The sequence below is a fragment of the Schistosoma mansoni genome, chromosome 4 (genome assembly GCF_000237925.1).
Source record: "Schistosoma mansoni strain Puerto Rico chromosome 4, complete genome".
Lineage (NCBI taxonomy): Eukaryota > Metazoa > Platyhelminthes > Trematoda > Strigeidida > Schistosomatidae > Schistosoma > Schistosoma mansoni.
In genome coordinates this window covers 8,244,628-8,268,404 of record NC_031498.1, presented here as the reverse complement: position 1 = coordinate 8,268,404, position 23,777 = coordinate 8,244,628, and the positions used below count along the sequence as shown (strand labels likewise).

Sequence of the window (23,777 nt, the reverse complement as noted above, 5' to 3'; positions counted from 1 at the left end):
CGTCAATTTTTACAAAGCATACTGAATGCATTATGACTACAGATGTCATATTTTGTTATTACAGTATGTGCAAACAGCGAAATGAATTTACAATCAATGCATAAGAGTTTTAATTAGTTAAATGATAGACTTTGTACCTAGCAATGGAGATTTTATTAGATTAGAAATGGTTTACGTTATTATAAAAGGAATAGTTTGAGCATATTATAATTTAAGTGTTAAGGAGCCACGTGAGAAATCATAAGGCTAGTGAGTTCATTGATTGCGACAAGGATTCTGGCAGAGTCTAAGAAACAGTAAAACTCGAAATGCTAGTTTTATTGTTCTGAGAGTATCACTATGGGAGGATTCAACCATCGTCCACTTCTGCACTCCGGTGTGATTTACGGACTCGTACAGCTTATTTTCACATATGATTTATCGTCGTCACGTAATATATCTTCTACAATTGTTTTATTTACAATCATTGTTTCCACTAACTGAGGAATCACTATCAATAAACCATTCTGATTTCTTTACCACCATTCTTAATTAGAACGTCAATATGTGATGGAATGAGGTGGATTCATTGGACTAGTCTCAAATACATTGAGATGAATCTCTTCGAATCCTATGCTACTATCAAGATGGGACATTTGTGATTGTTGAATCTTTTCTACCAGGAAACGGATTACAGACAAAGATCAATTATGTCCTGATAAGACCAACTACAGAATGTTAGAAGTTCTAACAATGGGAAATATCTTTTGAATAAACAGTATCTATTCTAACCTAATAACATAATGGTTATGGTTTGGTGTATGAAGTGGTATTATAAGTCTCAGTCAACACAGATAAAAACTGTTGACAATATCTGAAACTACAACACAGTTAATGATATGGGTTAATATTTACCACTAATTTGGAGTCAAATAAGATTTAATTAGCAGTCGCGATGATCTGTGTAATCGAGATAATATTTTGAGCCTGTATTATGCTGACTGATGGTTACGAAAGCACGTTTCTTCTCAATATTATGTATTCAAATTTCCAGATACTTCCAAGTCTGAAGTTGGTTATTCAGTTTTAATTGAAGAATCGTCCTAAATATCGGTTTAATATGACCAATCGGTCATTACTTCCAAAAGCGAGAGAGTCAACGTTGTGGAAAAAATTGATTACCTACTTAAATAATTCGACTGACAAGGAAGTTAGCCTACATTAAAGGCTGACGTCAGTTGGGTAATCACTGAAAACTAGGAAGTACTGGGCAAATATTTTATTCTAATTTGAGACTCTTCCGAAGTGATTTAGTAATTCATTATTTTTTAAAAGTTGACTTATTTCACTATTCACTTAAAAAATTTATGTTTATTAGAAATGACAGATCGAAAGGCAAAAATTTCAGGGATTTCCTTATGCTAAATAGAATTTACTAGATTCCTTTATTATTTGGGTACTGTACATGAAATGAATGTTTGAGTAGAATCAGAAATTCTATTTTTGAGTAAATTCTTAATTGCCTAGCCTTAGTAATTAAGGAGATCGATTTGTGAATAGAAGCTTACTGTGTATTCAACACCAAGCAATAGATCTTTCGCTTGTGTAGGATTTTAGTAACAAAAGTTTACATTATCAGAAGAGTAAATCAGACCGACAGTCAATTAAGTGGTCATCCACTGAAACAGTGTCATATTGTAAATGATTTGTTATTCCTTTTTTAGGATATAATAAATTAACTGGATAAACAACAAGCAATAAACTTTAAAAAAGATAAAACAAAAGCCGATTAATCTTCTACCTTTATTGTTCTGATCATTCCTTATTCTGAGATTGGTTTCCATTTTTTAAATAATATTGATTAGTCGAATTACCTCTCAAGACGATAAAAATTTAATATCCTCAAGTAATAAATATATAACAACAGAGGAATAGTGGTGGTGGGAGGATGAAAAGAGAAAGACAATGTAAGAAAACATCACAGAAATAAGTGAATACTTGAAAGATCAATAAACAACTAACAATGAGCATTTTGAAATATTAACTGGATAGATTAATATTTTCACATTTGAATTTATTTTGGTAAGTAAATTATAAGCAGTAAATAATTAGACAAATAGCAGAGATAAATAATTCTGTTTTCATGAATAATTGACTTGAGTTTCACTTTGTTGTTATATGGTTTCAGAGGATTTGTATATGAACATAAAACGCTTGAACAATAAAGTATCAGTAGTAATTAAATAGGTAAGAATGATAGAAGGTTATTGGTTTTTTGTTTAATTTGAATTGAATAAAACTAAGGTAGAGTTACTATGTTAAAGAAGTATGCAATAACATAAATATGTGGTTATTTTTGTATGAACATTTCATTAAACAAATATCCGGAGTAAAAAAGAGAAAATAAGAATAAAAGAAAGAGAAATCGATGAAGCAGAAATTACATTTTTTTGTTGTAGTTTGGAAACAATTGATTTAAAGATACAACATTTATAATTAGTAAATAATACGTTAGTTATAAATAAGACAATTCTATTGGGCAATTTCTTTTATAAATCACCAAAAATTCCAGCAAATGTTTTGCGTAGGTTTTTCATAGTATCATCTGTATCTTCACTACTTGGTCCGGTACGTAATGAAGTTTGTCTTGGTGGGACATCTGGACGATCAGGTCCACTGGTTGTTTGACTTGTTGGTTTTCTACTTACATCATTACCAAGTTTTTCAGTACTATATGGTACATTAGAGCTAAAGATTAAATCAGTATAAAAGAAACAAACACATATTTTCATAGAAAATATTGACAATTAGTAAAGAACATATGATTTATTTAGCAGAGAGGATACCATAAACTGTACATAAGTTTTTGTATTTTGGATATAATTACAGTGGTTTTTAAGCGGAGATGAATGGTATGCAGTAGTGGAATCCGAGATGAGCGTATCATCCTATGCTAAAAGAGACTGATCAATTTCAGTCCTAGACATCAACGGTAAGATCCAAACAACCAGTATAAATGAATTACGGTAGTTGATTGTATTCGACTATATTCTACAGGTAAGCACTTAGTTGAAATGACTTTTTGATTATAATTTAACGTTTGACGCATATCCATTTCTGATGACCTTTCGTTTCAAAAACTGAAGGGTAATTGATTATAACTGCACCGTCCGGTGTAAGCTTCTTCGACATAAAGCACGTATTAAAAAGTCTTGGTATTTTATTCGAGTATAACTGAATTTGAGGTAACATCAATGTTATCAGCCACATGGTTGCTTTTTGGGACTTCTAATCGCATACTGTTAACAGAATTTCAATAGAATTTAACTGAGAACTTTAACTATATTTCGGAATATTGAAGGCTTTTTTAACTGAGTTTAAAGTTGATTTTTCTTCTGATTTCATTTTATTATACCTAGGTGGCATCTAACATCAAATTTTAAACTATATTGGCTTTTATTCTTAGTATGAACGGACCAGTCGTATGAAATGATCTTATTGAGAATAAAGAGCAATTGATTTGCGTTTCCGTCACGTTCGTTGAAGAATGTTAGATTGGGAAAAAAACAATATTTTAATGAATAATACTGATATGTGTATATGAACTCACTTGATGGGAGGCTCTGAAAGAGATGAAATCTTTTATATAATCGGAGAGGATCATTAAGAAATGGAGAGGATCTGGTGCAGATATCAAAGCACAAATTGGCAAAACAAGGACAGTATTCCTACTATTGAAGAACATCCCCAACTCAAAATAACTGTCGTGCAGAACCGTAGTCAGAATTTTCAACACTAGCATTAAAACAGTTCTGTCGTATGAAGCTGAAACTTGATTGGCTATCATGACTATTACCAGAAAGGTACGGGTATTTATTAACAACTTGTTAGAGGTATACATATTGGATTAAAACACATTCCGTGCAGGATTGTGCTGGTGCACTCTAATTAGCTAGTTCTTATCCAATCGGCGCTAGTGGACACTTGGAGAAGACTCTAGAACCTTCTCATGTAAAAACTATAAATATACTAATGTTTTTCTTACTGTGATTCCTACTTCCACCCAACCTTTTTATTTGAAACATAATTTTGTTCCTGTTCAACCGTGTTCTGATTTGGGGACTTGTGGAGTGAATTGGTGTTCAAGAATACTAAGCAATAAGAGTAGCTGGGTCGTAATAAGAGAATTATAACACAACCGTATACTGAACAGACGCTAAGAGAGCATCAGCAATAATCTACTCCGAGAGAGAAGAAATCAGCTGCTAGTTGAGAAGGAAATCGGGTAAAGAAGTTGTAAGTGTACAGAACACGTTTTATGGAAACCATCAAACTGGATCACAAGACAGATCGTAAGTTGGGATGATCAAGGCGAACAGAAATGAGGCTGGCTATAGAACACAATGTGTCAGGAATCGGAGACAAACACCTCGAGAATGAGTAACACCGAACAATAACTGTAAAGGACAGCTTAGTACTTAGTCGCTTGTGGATGCCTGGTTGGTAACCTATTCTCAATGAGAGGTTGCATGCTTAAGCAAGTGTGTGTAAGAAACTAAGACATTACGATAATCTATGGAAATTTTGAGAAAAAACACATGTTTTCTCAGAGATCTACATTATTTCATGTAAAAATCATAAAACGAGTGGACCTTAGTTGACAAAGTGCCACAGGATTACTTACTGTATTATTGATGTTTTTGAAGGAAAATTACAAAATTTTTTATTGTTTCTTAATATAAAATTACAGTGAAATTCGTAATCTGTGGTCTAATTAGTGACTTTCATTTCATTCTGACATTAAAAAAGAAGACTTTATGTCACGCGACTTTTATAACAAGCTAACACTATGCAAGTGTTTCTATGTAAGGCTTTAGTAAGACTCATGCATGGCTCCTGGGTCATAGTAGTATTACAATCTAAGATGACTAGCTCTTTCTGGATCTCAGTAAGCTTGTAAACCTGAAGAATTCATTCACAGAAAATAAGATTAATATTTCGCGTAAACACGTACTTTATGGAAAGAATGTGATAAATATTGTTTGAACTTAAAACTTAAGATAGGTTGTATGTTCAAACAAAATATTTGAGATAATATCTTATCCTAGGAGGTGTGAGTTTAATGCCTTTTGAAGAAGATAAAACTTTATGTGGGGGTATAAAAATTGGGGTGAATAGACGATTTCACATCATTCGTTTGCATTTAAATTATGGTCAAAAGCTAGAAGACCAACCTGAAAGAAGATCCGAAAGATTGTTGAGGAGAACTAATTATCCTGGTTCCAGTAGTATGATCAGAAGCATCGAATCCTGTCGACGGTTGCTGATTCATTAGATTTGGTTTCGTAGTCGAATCCATTGGTGGTATTTTGGAAGGACTAAATAAGCCAGATGAAGAACTTTGGTTCCATGTATGCGAAGAATAATTGGTGTGTGTTGTGTTTTGCATACTGGACAGTCCCCCGATATTTGAACGGTACCCAATGTCAGGATTTTCTGAAGTCGTACTGTACCCTCGGCTCGCTGCAGTTGTCGCTGGTGTACTAAAAGAAGTTTGGTGTGGTGTATCAGCTCTCGAAGATAGTGAACTAGTAGATGAACCAAAACTTGTGACGAAACCGGGATCAGAATGCTTACTCAGTGCAGGACTTACCGATCCCATTGGTTCACCGATAAGTGAACTGGTATTTGACGTAACTCCTGTTGACGGTGGGTATTTTTGGGTTGATTGGGGAATTTGTTGAGCATTTGCTGGTTGCGACTGATGTACTTGTGAGTAAGGTTGTGATGAAAGCTGCTGAGATGGTGGATTAAATGCAGGGTGTACTGCACTGGGTCCAATACTAGGCTGAGCAAGAGGTGTTGCACTTCCTATACCAATACCTACTGGTCTTTCTGTTTCGCTTGTTCTACCGATTGTTTGTAGACTTGGAACCTTAGGACTTAATATGGAATAAAAAATTTTGTAAAGCATACACATACACTTTTCTTATTATAATTAAACTATGAAAAGAAGAAAGCGTTTGTTTTAAAAATAAACTCGGTAGAATAAAAAATACCAGCTACGCCTAACTATATAACAGGCAGGATAAGAATGGATTGTATGCATGCAGCATGCTCCCTGTATGAAAAAATACCAGTACGAAATTACCGGCGAAAATATCTAAGTTGATTTAGAATCATATAGGATTAAAAGTAAACGGAAGTGAGATACTAGTAATTCACAGGATCAATAACAGTCAGGTTAATTCGATTAATGTACTTTCATTTCCGAACAAAGGGCAAGTGTACAGGGATTTTAAGATATACTCAGGTGAGTTCTACATGAGTAATTAATTGTTTGTATGTTTTCATCAAAACAGTTTCTACTTAATCCATATTAAATCGTTATCAACGTGTTCATTCAGATATTAATACCAGTTTTGCAGAATTTTGTTAAAAAAACCATTAAAATAAATTAATTATGAATAGTAGCACTAGGTCGAATACTATGTTACTGAATTGAGAAATTGGTTCTTTTATGCCAGTTTTCAGCAACTAAAATTGCCTGATATGCCAAAATTTCTAACTGTATTTGTTCTTTCTTGGTTCAAGTAAAAGTGAGTCCCTTGACTGATTTAAAGTTTCAGGAAAAAACATTAAAAAGGGGTGAAACCTGTAGAACTTCAGCTCACCTTTGAGGATATTAATGACATCATTGACAGAATACTAATGATCGATTTTGAATAGTTACGAAATCTACTATTCTCGAAAGTGCTTTAGAGTTTATTGGTCATTTATGAAAATAACAACAAGACTTCAGGAATTATCGGTAATAAATTTTAGCCCAAATCTCTGATCTAAATGAAAATATTGCGCATCCTAGATAGAATTCCAGTTTGAATAGCTGTTGAATGGCTATATTGGAACTCATTGCTCTCGCAGCTGAGACAGAAAAGCTTAAGTTCGAGAATCTAGTTCTTAAGTAAGCATTCTTGTAAAAGTACTTAAAGATAATTGTTGACTTCATTTAATAATAAAATATAAAAGTTGTATTTTCCTAACCAACTTTATTTTGATATTTATAGATTAGCACTTACATAGATGAAGAATATGTTATAGACTGCATACGTTGCATCACTAGTTCAGCAATTTCTGTCCTATCACTTTCTTGACTATCTCCATAGAGGGTCATGTCTGAACCGTTAGCCTAAAAGTTAGACCGATAAAGAATAAATGTAGAAAAATGACGCCATAAAGTATTTACACGCTTAGATAAAACCATACTATTGATTAACATATTGTGTTGTTTGGTCTGTAGGTATGTTTGACTTTTTTAATACTATATAAGATGGATTGAGATTAGTAAAATTAACTTGCACATTGGAAATAAAATGTAGATTTTAATAACTGATCGATGACCAGTAACCAATGCTATATTGTCTACTTCTTAGTCCCACTGAATTTACGTTTACGAAGTCTGCAATATAGTTTCCAACCCAAGTGATCGAAAATTGTGTATATAGATAGAGGGCTCATGTCAAACACTATTCACTGAATATTACTTCTAATCAGTCTCTCTGATATAGACAGTATCACGTCCACATAGCTGTAAGTTCTATTATTGTTAGTTAATAGAGTAGAAACTAAAATAAACTTAAAATCTTAAGTGAGCTGAATCCGGTTCATGAATTTTAATTGTGTTATTCCATCAACCTAACTACAGCTCAATAGTAACTGCTTTTATGGAATTCGGATGTTAATATCTCTCTATACTTTATTTTATGTAATAGATCGATTGAAAGTATTGGTTTCTGACATCTATAGTTAATGAAGTACAAAATGTAGATTCTTGGAGGACAAAGTTCAATACAATTATAAACTAACTTTTATGTTTTATGAGTTGTATAAACTTTATGGCATTAAAATATTACATTATCATTACTATTTTGTCTTGTTATTCTAAAAATACACAATCTTATATGCTGATGAGCAGTAAAATAAGGACTATGAATACCTCAAAATCAGAGGTTATCACTCACGAAATTTCACTAACTAGTGAGTTTGATTTTAAAAAGTAGCAAGCAATCTACCTGAATTGGTCTGGTAAACCTTTGAACTGGATTATTCATTTATAACACTATTTAAGTTCCACCAAGCAACTAATGAGTTTGATATGGATCTGTATACTATTTATGTTACTAAAGTATCATCCCGGGAAATAGGTAAATAAATTAAGAAAAAGTAGACTGATTAGTTGGATCGATTTATAAGTAATCAAATTGACGCCACTTAGACCTGCATTGGCTAATTTGCAAATAAATGCACATTTATTATTCACAAAATCCTCGAATGATGTGGTTGGTTTTCAGTTTTAAGTCAATAAAATAGGAGTTAGAGGCTAGTTACTGAGAAATATGAAATCAAAGGAAAATTTTAAAAAAAGTAAATGAACAACCTGATAAATCATGTACCACTAAAATAGACAAAGATCTTTTGATGTTTACTTTTGGCTGTAACTTTCTGCATTTTAATCAGTAGATGGAAAAGAAACTATATTAAAATTCTAAAGTCTTATGCGACAGTATAGTTTATATCCATATTTACAAAAAGGATCACCTCATAAATAAAATATTCACCGCTCCTTGATTGTAACGCATCAATAGAACAGATATCCAAACCTCCAAATAAACGAGACACTTCATCAATCCATAGTTTAAATCTAAAAATAAATTAAAGTGGATAGTTTTGAAAATGTAAAGCGTGTCAGTCTCACTGAAACGAAGAGCTGGTTTCCGAAGGTTATTGGTAACTGATCAGACGAGTAGAAAGTTAGCTGTCGAATTTTATCGTTTTTTTAAAAGTCAATGTATAAAATATGGGAAGCAAGGGTATAATTACATACCGCCGATTTGTTAAGCTCTAATTCGTCAAAGCTAATGATAAGAATTTGATCACTACCAATATTTACACCAAGACATATAAATAATAATACAGTGTTTTTGTGTAATAGGTGTATAAAATTTCTCCTCTGGTACCTATCACCTATTTATATTATTAAATTAAAAAATTGATTTGCTGAACATTACGTAAAATCCTATCCATATAAACTAAGCATACTCTAAAAAAATATAATTGTTTCATATGAAAGACCAAGCATTCCATTAATAACAATGAGATGAATCTGAATCACTTATTACAATTACGCTACGATCGATTTTAAAAAAGAACATAATTTTAATCGATAAATAAGCAATACTGTTTAATCGTCTTTCATTTAGTCTAATTCCCTCATTTGGTTACCAGCTGACATTTAGTTAAGCCCCTATTGATCTATGGATTTCAGACAAGTAACTTTAGCCGATTGGATCATACATACTGAATCAAACCCTAATTCATTTTGGATGTTGAATGACTTAAAATACTCAGTATAGAACTGTTTGATTTCCTATACCCTAAAAATTCCTTATACAACCTGATTAAAGAGATAGACGAATATCATTATATATATAGTTGTAGAAAGGTTGGTGCATAAAATCACGGTAATTAAAATTACAAATGTTAACAATGAGGATATTAGGGGGAACTTACTTGTCATTCATTGGGACTTTTTCCAATAATGCTGATCCAGTATTCGATTTCCAATTACCGGAAATAGCCTTACGCCTTTATAAAAAAATTTCATATAGTTTAACAAATAAATGCAAGAATCTGTGAACCATCTTTTTGTGAATAAAATGAAGTTATTTTTTCAGGTGGAGAAATTTCTTTTTTAATTCATTTTTAGGAGTCTTTTACTAAGTCACATCACAGTTATATTTTTGAACCAGGCGATTAAGCAGCATTGTGCTTGCTGTACGATCTGGAGGTCATAAGTCCATTCCTATGTAAATGTGATAATGTGCAGTGCTGGAAAGTTATTAACTAGGATATTTTCAGATAGAGTTGTTTATTCAAGCTTGAAGCTTAAAGCCTACTAAAATTACTACCCTCACTAATCACGCGACAGTATAAGGAGAACGTGAATCAGCTTTTTGACTTCATAGCTTTTAAAATATGAGGTAAAATAAGTTGCAAGGTTTTTAACGAAAATCGTATTTTGTTTAATGAGTAAGACGTTATATCGTGGCTTAAGCCCTTCTTTATATGACTGTTTCTCAAGAATAATTCAGTTTTCCTAGGTCTATGTATCACTCTGAGATAATCATATTTAACAAATGTTATAACTGATAATTATGAATTGATAAATCCCATGATAATATCTTGGTTGTTATTTTCAGTACGAAGTGTATGGTATCGCTTTTTTCTCATATTACACTAATTGAGTCATATTTTTGTCTAGGAACCTAAGATAATCCTGGTTGATATGCTAGAAATAACCTATCCAAAATTCTACTTAACCCAACCCTTCCCAAAAATAAATGAATATTGAGTAGGCTTTATATGAAGTTCAACTGTATGTTTTCCTCAATTACTGTTACGATATTTATTATTAGCTATAATTATTACTTCTAGTTATAAAATCGGAAGCCCTGTAACTACAATAAAAATAGTACCAAATCTTTATACTCTCTGTTTATTGAACGAGTACATTCATTAGTAAGTTTGTCTATAACCTCAAAAATGTGCCATTTTGTTTGGTCAGTGACATTTTCCTCTGACAAATAAGTATGAAGAACTATCTGTGCAGTGTAGTGATACAAGAATTAAATACATTTGGTTCATAAGATATATTAATGAGAATGAAACTTACATGAATGCTTTATAATTAGTACCGATTTTTTGTACATGAAGATCACAATTGGCATCAATGAATGGTTCTGTTGTGGCATATGTTTGACCAGAAATCATAAGACTAACCAAATCTTGATAAATAAATGGTGTGTCAGCTTTCACCTTTAGAATGCAAACATTTTTCAGAAGAAAAATATCAAGTACCTTTGAGGTTATGGTGAATGGTATAAAATATCATACATGTAAATAATAAATTTAGACACTATAGTTATTATCATTATTGTTAAAGCAATTATATGTGTATTTTTAAAGGACGATTTCATGGATCATGCTTTCTAGCACACGATTTACTTTTAAACTAGGATTTAACTAACTGGATTATAACTAATAATTAGATAAGTTCATTTTACTGATGACATTCTGTCCAGGTTTATATAACTGAACACCTTTTTTTGTCTTAACTAACTGACTATCTCAACTTTGATAATACAGTGAAAAAGCTCCATGATTGAACTGTTATATCTTAATGTATGTAATAAAATAACTAGTATTGTATGTTGAGTATGTTAATTTTTGTCAATTGTTATCTGTTGACAGTCTTAATTATATTTGTGCTGCTTTTTTTCTTCAAGAAATAAATTCACTTATCGGGAAAATATCCGGCTATGCAATCGTTTTAATTCGTGACTTGGTACCAACGATCTTTTGGAGAAAATTTACTACTGTATATAACTAAGATAACGGAATAAATATAACATCGGCATGTCGTAAGTTTTACATTGAATTAAGATATTTTATTGAAGTGAAGTTATCTTACTAAAGAAGATAAATGAATGTACTAATAACAATGAAATAAAAATTTCGATGACAAAGTCAAGTGGCCTGAATTAAATAAAACATTAGATTTGCATACCTTGCCCTCGCCACGATGACCTACTCCGACTTTTACAATAACTGGAAACGCTGGTGCTACAGCCTAAAATGAATGTGAATGAAGAGAATAAAAAGTTTATGACGAAGAATAAAATTGAGTTATTTAACTAATTATTCAGGTGTCGTGTTCGATACTTCTGATAAGGGATCATCAACAATATAAAGATGAAGAAAGGCATAGAAAATTCTTTCCTTCGATGTCTATGAAAATGATGAAGGGCGGAAACTTCTAAGTGATGGAGTGAAGATGATTATAAGCAAAGAGGGATAGTGGATAGCAGTGGAATCCAGGACGCGCGTTTGATCTTAATTGGAATTCGTTAGCTAGATTTACCTACATCCCAGGATTGATGTTCACCCCGGGAATCGAAACCGGTATTTTTCACTCCAAACGCTATCGCTTTATCCGCTTAAATACTGACCCCTGATAGCCACCTGCTTGTGCAATGGGATAGATTTAAATTCACTTGATATTGTTTACTTGAATCTTCCCATTGATGTTTAGCATCGCGATTGATCAGTTTCCTATTAGCATATGTGCATACTGTGCGTATCGAGATTGCATTCGAAGCGAAAAGTACTGGGTTCGATTCCCAGAGTGAACATCGACCCTGGGATGTAGGTACATCTAGCTAACGAATCCGAAACGAGATGAAACGCGAGTCTTGGATTCCACTATTAGCCATCATCTACCTTTGCTTATAATGCTTGTGACTTAAGACAGTATCGAGGCAATACGCACAGTATGCACATAAGCCAATAAAATACTGATCAATTGGGATGCTAAACATCAATGGAAAGATTCAAGTAAACAATACTAGTGAAGTGAAGTTAATTATTTCCACAGATAGTTTTCAGTTTTTATGATGGGTTAGGATGAACAATGTAATTAATTTTGTTTATATTTTTTTTAACCGCTGATGGTCTTTGAGAAACTTTTCATCACGATGATAAGAAGATTTGTGAGATGTTCATGGATAAGTTAAATAAAAACAATAGTTCATGATAGTAATAGATTTGAAAGATGTCTTTCTGTAATTATAATGCTCTTAAACTACTTAAAATGTTAATCACTTGAAATTACAGAAAAAAAGTCAATGTTAGATGGTAAGCCTTAAAACAATGTATTTTAAACTAGTTTAACTGTTCTAATTTATTTTTAGATAATCACGTAAGAAACTTAACCAACAAATTGCATTATAGCTACATTGAAGAATATGTTTTTACAATGAAGAAGTTGAAGAAAACTGAGATAATTTAGAAATTGTTAGTCGTTTGTTCATTAGATGTAGTTCAGTATCAATGAAACTTATATTTCTGTAAGCATCTATCAACTAGAAAACGCGAAATAGGCAATACATGAGAAAGATAGGTAAGACGATATATCTTCGTAAAAACCATTAGTACTCTAATCGTTATCAGTTATTATTAAGGAAACAGACAACCACCAAGCATGATTTAAGTAAAAAACTCCCATCGTTAATTAGTAGATCAAGTAATATTCAGTCGAACAAGAAATTACCTAATTTAGGTGATTTAGTTAGACTGTGAGACTAGATTGTAATCTGCGAAGTCATTTAGGTCGAGTTTGATAAATGGTTGTCTCACATAGTATCGACTTATAGCTATGGTTTATTACTAGTCGATTGAAGTGGGTAAATTTCCAATAATGTGTTTCAGTTCTATATCGCAGAGTACTATGATGATCCTGAAACTTGTCAATTATATGAACTTGTAGGTGTGCAGCGTTCAGAAGTTCTAAACTAGCACAAAGATGGAGTCGGTATTGTCCAGTCCTCTGTTACTATACAGTTGATATGAGTTTGTAATGGTAAATAGTAGCGTTGAATAACTTTGATAATGTTAAGTTGTAATTGTCAGAATAAAAGATATTCTATCTGATTTCATATCCAATGAAGCTAATCAAATAAATTATGTATGTATACCTGATCACGATCAAATTTCGTGATAGGCTTTACAATTAATGCTTTCATATGTTAATAGGGACAAAACTAATTGCTAAAATTACTGTTTCATTATAAAAGAGTATACAGTTTATGATACATACCATTTCTTTATAACTTGTATGATAGGTTTGTGAAATAAGTGGAAAATTTTCTTTGCCCAATCGATTTCGGATCATTAATAAATGAGCGAACTGAAAGGAAAGTAAATATATATTTAAATTAAAGAACTGGGTTAACGTCAAGAACATCAGTAAAAAAAATCTTTAGAACAAAAGTGAACTAGCATAACAAAGAAGTGTATCCAGTTAATTTAAAGTAGTATATTGAGTAGCGATAACGTTAATTCTAATTTATAAATAAGAATATGAAGGCTTACTTATAAAATGAAAATCATGGCAATATAAAAACAATCTTGACATGAAAACTATTCATAAGTTGAGTTGGAAGCATATCTTTGTCATTTGTAGAAGCGGTTAAACAAACTTAGTGTGCAAAAAAACTATGAGTTATAAACTGCTGTCCACACAACTAATGATCTATAGTCACTATCTTAATTTAAATACATATTCATGAACCTTACCACTAAAAATCTTGAAGAACTCATTGTCACTGTTTGAAAAGATTAACTTCTGAGTTAACATTAACAGTTAATATAGACTGCTAAGAATTTTAGATTTTCAATCTTTACATACATGAGCTGATCATTATCATTTTGCCACTGATTATACACGCTTCACTCGTTGTAATCCTACAAAATTACAAATTTTTGTAACAATGTATCTGTGAACAATACGAAACTCAAAAACCTATTTGTTCAGGGATCACTTGGCAAAATATACATCTTGACTTATTACCATAGTTTACTGGTCAACTTATATAAAGTGACCCCTAGGATGAATGTTCTCTTCAAACTTTGTTCAAAAGTATATTTCTATAAGCTGTTTGATTGTAATTAATCAGCTACTTGTCAAATAAACAATCTGATTAAAACTTTAATATGAAATTTCGATAGTGTAATAAGAAAATGAAGATTATCAGAACTTGTTGTTGCATATACATATAAAACCTCTTTTTTGTAAAACCATTTAGTGATATATAATATCATCTGTTAGTCTGCATATGTACGACAGAAATAGTAGATGTCCTATAAGTTTTTATAGTTTATAGAAAATACACGAAAAATTTAAATTCCGAGGATTCGTAGTTGGCTTTCCTAGACTATGCGATACATTTTGAACATGTATATGGATTTCATAGTAAATCAGTTAAAAAAGACGAAAATAAATAAACCTGAAAGGTGTTTAAACCAGTTTATTGAAGAACTCTAAACAGATTTTAATTAAACTCTCAATCTAGACAATATAACATAGAAAGAAGATGAATTTCGTACGCACTATAGATTTCATCACCTAATATATCTGGAACTGAAATCAATAGAAAATTTTGCCATATGTATCTGTTGAGAAATGAGAAAGATCATAATTCAATTGAAATAGTCCGTAGATAAGTAAACTGTAAAGCATGATATGTATGTCGTCATGACTGTAATTGTTATATGAAATAATAATGTTGTGGCCTTAAGATTACGCATTTAGTGTTCATAGTTTTAGGATATCATGAATTAGTTTTAGTTCATATGATTTCTGTCTTATGAAGTCGAATTCATTCAATATACAGATATTACCATCAAAGCGTTAATAGGACCACATTTGGGAGAATTTCTTCGGGTAGTTTTTTTTATTTTTGTTACGAAAAGTAAGTATGTTGATAACAGTAGTTTTAAAAAATAACTGAAAATTCTAACAAACTCACAAGCCATGGACGATTTTTCATATTGTATATCGCGTGCAAAGTATTCATACAGGGTGTACCTCCATACATTAGTCCAGTGAGTATAGGTTGCCAATTCTCCTTCAAATCACTTGGATGTTGTCGTACTAGGACGAAGTCAGGTTTAAATGATCTAATTTAAAACGAAATAAAATGTTGACTTTTACTCGAGAAGTTTTATTTCAAGGGGATTATTATTAATAGACCTGGCAAAGTTTTATTTCACTTCAAGTTGTTACACTTTACAGTTGAATGTGGAAAGAGTACACGTCGATAATGAAACGATTAAGCTGAAACGAGAATTAAGTGTTAACCTTTACACATATTTAATTAGTAAATTTAACTGAACCTGTGGGATAGATTTTGAGTTGTATATAATGGCTTCCGTCTGTAAATGTTGCTTAGGTAATTTTACATATTTTATTTATTTCCCTTTTCATAATGAAATCTAACATAAATATCGCAAAGAGTAATGTGAGATATTGAGTATTGATAAATATAAACGTGTTATAATATCTGATTACCATAATGCTTTCTGTGTGGTGTTTTAATAAGCTTCCAGGTTGGCCTAGGAGGTAGGTCGAATTAGATATACATGATTTAAAAGGATTTGGATAAAGCTGCTCAGTGTATAGCCAAAATCATCCACAAGAACTGAATGGTATCGTTGTCCTCAAAACAACTTCATTATTTATTCAATACAAGTCAGAAGGTGGATACTGCTGCTATAAAAATGATTCTTATCAATGAACGAAGTGGAAACTGAGCCATATTCTTCTAGAATGTCTAGAAATTCGGCAAATAGAAATGTCATGGCACAAATTTAAAATTGTTATCAACTAACGAAATTAAAATTTTGAAGGAAGATGAAATCACCATACTAACCATAATTAAATTATTTATTGCATGGGCGAGACAAACAACCGTTAGTAAATGTCTTTAATTCATTTGCTAACTATGAAAACGCTATTTTATAGACTTACTTTAGAGGTTTTGAACGTATTTGATCAGGATAGATGCTAACGACGCAACCTTGTTCACTATAGGCTGTCAATGAAATTTCTGAGAATTGAGCCTAAAATATCAGAACAACAAAAGAGCTTAATTTTTCATGGATTTAACTTAGACTAGTACGAATTACTTATCAATTTTATATTATGAAAGAATATGCCAATTTCGAGCCTCAGAAACAATGACGGTGTACTATATATTTAAGGAAAAGTCAGTTGTAATAAAGCGGTAGTGTCAAGTATATGGGAATTGAAAAATTAGCTTCTTATGAATAATAGAGTTCCCTACATATTTGAAAACTAACATCACATTTGCTGACTTTTGGTTGGAAGTCTAACGTTTACATCAGGTTATTTGAAAAGATGTTAGATACTCTCCAAGACTTCTGTTAGGGCCTATTCTTGAAGATTCTGTTTATCTGCCTTGATTGTTTACTTTTCTCTTGACATTTGAGAGACGGTATGCATATGATAGCATTATCTTTATGTTGTAAAATTACCACACCATTACTACATAAAGTTCACAGTTGATAATATACTTTTTTTCAGTGAATCAGTTATCAAATCTGAAAACAACTTATATCCGAACCTAAATTTTTGATAGATATATTGAATTATTAGAGGAGATAAAATGAATTTATAAATTCAGTTATTTTATAAACATACTTTATAGCGACGTCTGGGTTTAGTGTCAGAATATTACGTACTATATACTCATTATTAACTAAATTTTGCCCACAGAACATTTCTATTCTGTATACACGATTATGGAATTCAACTGAATACATACAATATTTATAACGAATTTATCTAAAAGTTTAGATAAGTGAATATTATGACATACTCATAAGTTGATAACAAATAGACAATAATCGTTAGGTAATAATTTAACTATCAGAAGGGGGTTTGTGGAGATTTTAGTAATAATATAGTTGAAAACATGAATCATTTCAAGCTAGATCACCATGGAAAACCTGGAAGCACGAGACGACCGTTTCGTCCTATTGTGGGACTCCTCAGCTGATTCATGATTTCAACTATAAAATTGCTAAAATCTCCACAAACCCCCTTCTGATAATAATCATATGCTCACTAGTGACTGGCTCCAAGAGATATATCCTGGATTTCTAGTGAGAAGCAGTGACCAGTGGAGTACAACCAGGTCTGTTGTGAGACATCAACTTATTGAAGACAAATGGTGGACGGTTGCTCAACTTCGTGGATTGGTTGGAGTTAGATATTAACATCGTTGGATGACAGCCAGCTCAGTGGTCTAGTGGTTAAGCGCTCGTGTGCGAGAATGATAGGTCCTGGGTTCGAATCTCACGAGGCGGGATCGTGGATGTGCACTGCTGAGGAGTCTCACAATAGGTTTTCCATGGTGGTCTAGCTTCAATTGATTTATTATTTCAATTATAAAGTAATTTAATTATTATCAACATGAGATTTAGTAAATATCCTATTTATAAATGTGCTTTCTTTAATTTAATCATTTTTAGTTAGCATGCTAATCTTAATTAATTAGTATTAGATAGAAATGAAGAAAATAGATGGTTGATAATTAAAGCATCACAGAAAGATACTAAATAAATTTCTTGTGACATAGAGTAAGATTTTAAAAGCTTAGTGAAAAGTTGACAGAAAGAAATATTTAGGAATAGTTTTCATGAAACTAAAGTGATTGATTTATAGTTGAACTGAATATGAGCTATATGTAGCTTGATGAAAAATTGAAGGTATCTTCTTCTGTTCCTCAGTTCCTAATAATTATATATATATGCATCGATTTATTTAAGTAAATAACAAGAAAACAAAGACGGAATTTAGTATGAAACATAGAGGAACGACGGATAGTAACTAAGAGATTGCTGGTTAATCCCATTTTTGTTAAGATTCCTGATAATTGAATTAGAAATTAATTTATTCATCTCTAACACTATTCCAACTGTCATAGATTTAGTTTCATTAAATTTCTAGAGATCTTTTGTTTTTTTTTCATCTTCGGTTAACTGCTTGTCATAATGATGTTAACTCGATTGTTTATTGAATAAATGAAAAATTATTTTCCTTTTTAAAGAATAAATTTGGATGTGAATCTTTGTTTATTTCTTCACTTCTGGATTTATAAATCGATGAATATTTCAGTATTTTGTAAAATAATGGTAGCCTTTAGTTCAGAATAAATGCATAGCAATCAGGACATTAAAATGAGCCATTAGTTAACATTAACACAGATTATTATCAGAATTAGGAAACTTTATCAAAGTGATCATGTAGATGGTACACGTGGACATAATCAACGTAGTATAAAAGGTGAATTAATCTAAAGTTCGACATACTTGTTCTACTTTTATTTCCCAATCTCCCATCAGCTTCTTGCCTCTGAAATATTTACACCTTTAAAAAAAGAAATGAAAGTTAAGAGACTTATCTTAAAAGATCAAGATTTAATAAAACTTTCTTAGTACACTAATAGTTCTATTATTATGTTTTTCAAGCCATTCGTGGTGGATTGATTTGTGTAAAGTTACCAACAGATGAATAGTAAATGTTTTATTGCAAATATAACTATTCGCTACAGTTTTACTTAAAGGGAGATATAGGCTTTAGAAAAGAAAATGTATAAAGTAGAGCCGCTTTTATCTTATTAATGACCACAGTATTTGCGACAATCACCGTAAAATTGCTTTGGTGCACAATTCAGTTGTTCTGTACCGTATAGTCATTCATTATGGTAGTTAGACTAAATTCACCACAAACAAAGAAACTTGGGAAAAATCTGTCTGGGCCTATTTTCTAACTTCGAAAGTAGTATTTATCAGAAGAATATATAGATAACAAATCGTAGCCAAAATGTTGCATCTTCACAACAAATCAAGAAGAATGGATCAAAAATTCCTTGGAATTAGTGGGCACACTTAGTTTTAAAAAATCTCAATTGGAATTTTTAAAAGTGAAGACGATTACTTCATACCAATAAAAATAATACAGTTTTAGTATCCCAATGTGTAGAAAAATTGAATTTTCTTTGAAGTGACTTGCATCCGGTCATGAAACATCAGAAAATTCAATTTTTCTACTCATTGGGATATCACAAATATATTATTTTTATTAATAACAATCTACCCGATGGTCAATTTATTTAAAATTATCAAGTCAAACCTTGATAGTGATACCTACAAACAGATTAATCTTTCCGTTAATAAACTTGTCTGAATTTAATGGAAGTGGTTTGAACTTACCTAACTTTCATTGTTACACTCTTTAAACGCCTAATTCCACCATAATATTCTAGGCACAAACTAATAGAAAATCATTCAACAGTTCACTAATTAACCTTTTTTTGTTAGTTCGTTTACAATAGCCACATAAAAATATTGCAGTCGAATAGATATTTTATTACTAAGTGTATTTTGTACAGATATATTCAAGCACAGTATCATCAAATCGATCAAGAATATAAGCCAAAATGTGACTAATCTGGACACTGTAGATTACATTCAAATTTATTTTTTGATGAAGTGCAAACGGTATTGAATACGTTAGTTTTAACCAGTGTTTGTTGGATAAAAACATCATTCTTAAGGGATATCTCGTGAATTAATATGTCATCAGATATATGTTTTCTAGTTAGAATTGGTTCCCAACTTCAGGAGTCTTAGTCAACGATAAGCAGTGTTATGGCATACTGTCCTTGGTGTTTCTTTAATCTCTCGGAGAAAACAGTTGCTGAAATTTTATACCACTGATTGGAAGCATGTTACGTTTTCGTGCAGAACAAGTTTCATTCTCCAACTTTCTTATTGCTAATTATTTTATTTTATTCGAGGTCTACTTTGTTAGCTTTGTTGTGATAAAAGTGATGGAGAACAGGCTTTATTAATCCTGATAGTTTTAACAATGCTAATTATTCTAGTTCAAATGATTTAACTACGAAGCTTTAATTGTAGGATTGAATAATATTATCAGATCCAACTTTAAAATGAAACGATATTTTTAGAAAATTATTACATACCCACCATATTAATTAGTTCTGATGTACTTGTTTCTGCTTCGTTGTGTTTGGAGGTTTTGTTGTCTTCCTGTCAGTTCTTTTTGTTTATTTGGTGTTTCGACCTAGTTTACTATACTTATAATTATGTAAACACAATGAATCCCATTTCCTTTCAGTCTTAAAATACCGCTACTTGTTCATAGGGGATTTCCGCTTGAGTTATACAAAAGGATTTTGTTTGACCTATTTCAGTACTGTTTGCTATTTATCCCTTGAATATTTTGTGAGAAAACCGAATTCGGAAATTAGTATGTTATAATAATATTGGTGATTTGCATTCAGCACATATATGATGAATAAAAGTAGTATGTTTATTTAAAATGGATTGTAATTAATAGTAGAATCCAGGACGCGGATTTGATCGGACTCAGGGATCGTCAATGGGATAGACCTGCATTTCAGAGTCGACGTACACTCCAAATGTCAACTATGACTGATCAGAATTCAACTAGCGTTATCAACAACAGGATAACTCAGAAAACCCTTACAAATTAGTGTGTTTACATGTTGATTATTGATCAAATAATATATATTGAACTTATTCCGTAAAAGCTGTTGTTAATTGCGTTTTATAAATCTAGTTGAATTGTTCATAATTAGAAACTTGGCAGAATCTTAACTTGTCTGAAGTGTGATCTCACTTTTCTTTTCACTTTGATGTCACGTATTCAGTTCAAAATACAACAATCCTATAATGTGAAGAGGGTGCTTCATCTACTTTTTAGCTGAGATCTCTTTAAGTAAGGACAATGTTTTAGTCCCCTTTGGTCGATATTTAACAGTTATCCAGGCAAGTCACTTAATTACAACATGTAAGGTGTTACTATATGTATGATTTCAACATCGTTGCGTTGGTTTCTAAACTCATAATAGCGTTATACATTGTAGTCAGATATAAAACATATGAAGTTATTTATCTTTTTCAGATGTATCATCTTATAAGAAATGCAGTAAAGTTGAATATATTGACTGATGATTAAGTATCTAAAGGGTCAAATCTTTTTAATAAAGGATAACCGAAAAATTGAGTAACATTTTGAGGGAAACATTCAACTGTTGCAATATCAGTATCTTTATATTTTTCGATATACAAAAACGTAATTTTAGGACACTGACTCAGTATGTAGTGAAGTAAATTTCCAGTAAATCAAAACAACTACGTGACAGAGTTAAATTCTGATGATGAACTATGAGCCAGTGTTAAAAAGAAAGGGTAGTAAAAATCAAATAACGTGACAAGCAACATTTTATCAGAAGATATAAATGAAAATAAGGTTAAAACAGTTATTTCATCCATTACTCTTATCAACAATTGTACTGTTGGAATGCGCTACTTCTTACGTAAAACACTTTTTAGAATACTACGTACTATACATTTAGCGTCAAGACATAGTGGGTGTGAGTTGGCCACAGAATGTAGGAAGGTGAATACATCAATGTAGTGAACAAGAACACGATTGGAAACAATCGAGTGCATTGGACACGAAAATTACAAAATGTCTCACCAAAATCTGACTACCATACAGTAAACAGTTAATTTGCAAACTATCAACCAATTGTCTCAATCCTGACCATTCCTTCTGCAAATATCAGTCCATAGTCTTCGATTATTATTGTTCATGCATTTTCTTACCAATTCCGTTCCCATTACATCCTCTCCTTATCGATCTTCTACTGAAATACATTCTCTGCCCGATCATCGTTTTATACTACTCATGTGGATATAAGTAACCCACACCACACTCGTCCCCCCTTTAAAGCATTCGTCCTTCCGGTGGTTGTGCTCGCCGTGCTACTTTCTCCTTTACTGCAGTCTGTGCCACGCTTTCCGTCAGAATGTCGAGTCTGCGGCCCGCTGACCTCCATAGCTTCGTCGACCTGCAGGTGGGCCAACATCCGATATCCACCCGGCACATAACATACAATTAATGCTAGCAATCACGAATTAGATAATTAGGGTAAAGCACTTTTTAACGTAAGTAGGATAGTGTTAACGCGTCACTCAAAATATTTTGTCATAATTAATAAATTTTTGACTTACATTATTCGTAGTAGGCTCAAAACACTTTTAAAAACATTAAAATAGTATTCTAAAGATATTGTACTCTTTTTGAGACTTCAAGGTTCTGAGTATGACCTCTAGTGGGGCTATGGGTGTGGGCTGTTTAGAAATTTAAAAATAAGGCAAGAAAACATATTCTGTTTAAACATTTTTGAAGTTCACTGGTGAGCCACTACATTTTCTTAAATGAGATGATACTAAGAACTACTATGCAAGATAAACATCTTAGGGCTTAGTTTGTAATATTTTACCTCATTGCTAATAACACCTTATAATTCGTTAGTAAACAACGCTGATATGTAAGAAAATAATGACTCAGGGATATCAACTTTTTGCGTACATACAATAGACTAGGCTAAATGGTACAGGTATTTCAATCTCCCAGCCCGTTAGTGAGCAAATTGTTTAATCACATATTTTTTGTTGTGGATTTTCGTACAACTTTTATTCACCTTACTATGTTTTCAAAGTGTATTATTTCCTTAGAAATAATCATAGTTTAAACATAATTCTTGACAAGACAGGTGCATAAAGCTTTCATAAATCATCACTCACCAATCAGTTTGCGTGTCATCTATGACTAGAAGTATTTTCTGGTGTTCTTTTGAAGACATTTTTCCGGATATATTCTGTGCAGTGGAGGCAGCAGTATTGAAACTACGCATGAGTGTGTTTGATATCTGACCGGTTAAACTTCCCATTGGACCCATTAGTGAGGCACCAAGCCCCATGCTTCTCGTAGGGGAAGTTGGTGCACTTGGATAAGCACCACGTCCTCGACCTACAGATCCAGGAATGTGATTAGCTGCAGTTGTGGCTGTCTGAGAACTAGAGAACTGTTCAGCCATGGTAGGGGCTGTAGATCCGTACCTCATATCATAGTTTGCAGGACCTGTAGAACTAAAATCTTGGGGTTGGTTTGAATAACTATGCCCTGTAGTTTGAATATTAGAGCTTTGCTGCTGATACTGTTGATGGGATTGTCCAGACTGTGTGGATGATCCGAATCGTAGGAAACTAGGTAGTCCCTCTTGCATACGCTTGTCAGCTAATTCACCTTGCAGATCCCCAGATGAGAAGCGTCGTTTTAAGTAAGTAATCATCCCAGTATTCATACAATGAGTTTAATAAGTTCTATTGTGTGTATTAAGATGCATGTATTTTTCGTACTATGATGATTTTTAGATTCGCGTAGTTCATCCGCTAAATTGCACGTGAACTTGAACGGA

At 32.0% G+C, this 23,777-nt stretch overlaps 1 protein-coding gene across 1 annotated transcript; it reads right to left on the bottom strand.

The window, feature by feature from the left end:
* Nucleotides 1-1,674: 1,674 nt before the first annotated feature.
* Smp_126990 (putative synapsin) lies at nt 1,675-23,651 on the bottom strand (the record flags this gene model as incomplete). Its single annotated transcript, XM_018796710.1, has 12 exons — nt 1,675-2,727; nt 5,214-5,921; nt 7,059-7,168; nt 8,578-8,680; nt 9,550-9,624; nt 10,712-10,854; nt 11,606-11,668; nt 13,694-13,783; nt 15,405-15,555; nt 16,406-16,497; nt 18,772-18,829; nt 23,104-23,651. 12 exons carry the CDS (start codon nt 23,649-23,651, stop codon nt 2,529-2,531), a joined length of 2,340 nt encoding a protein of 779 aa, XP_018651824.1. The 3' UTR covers nt 1,675-2,528.
* Between the last annotated feature and the right edge of the window lie 126 nt (nt 23,652-23,777).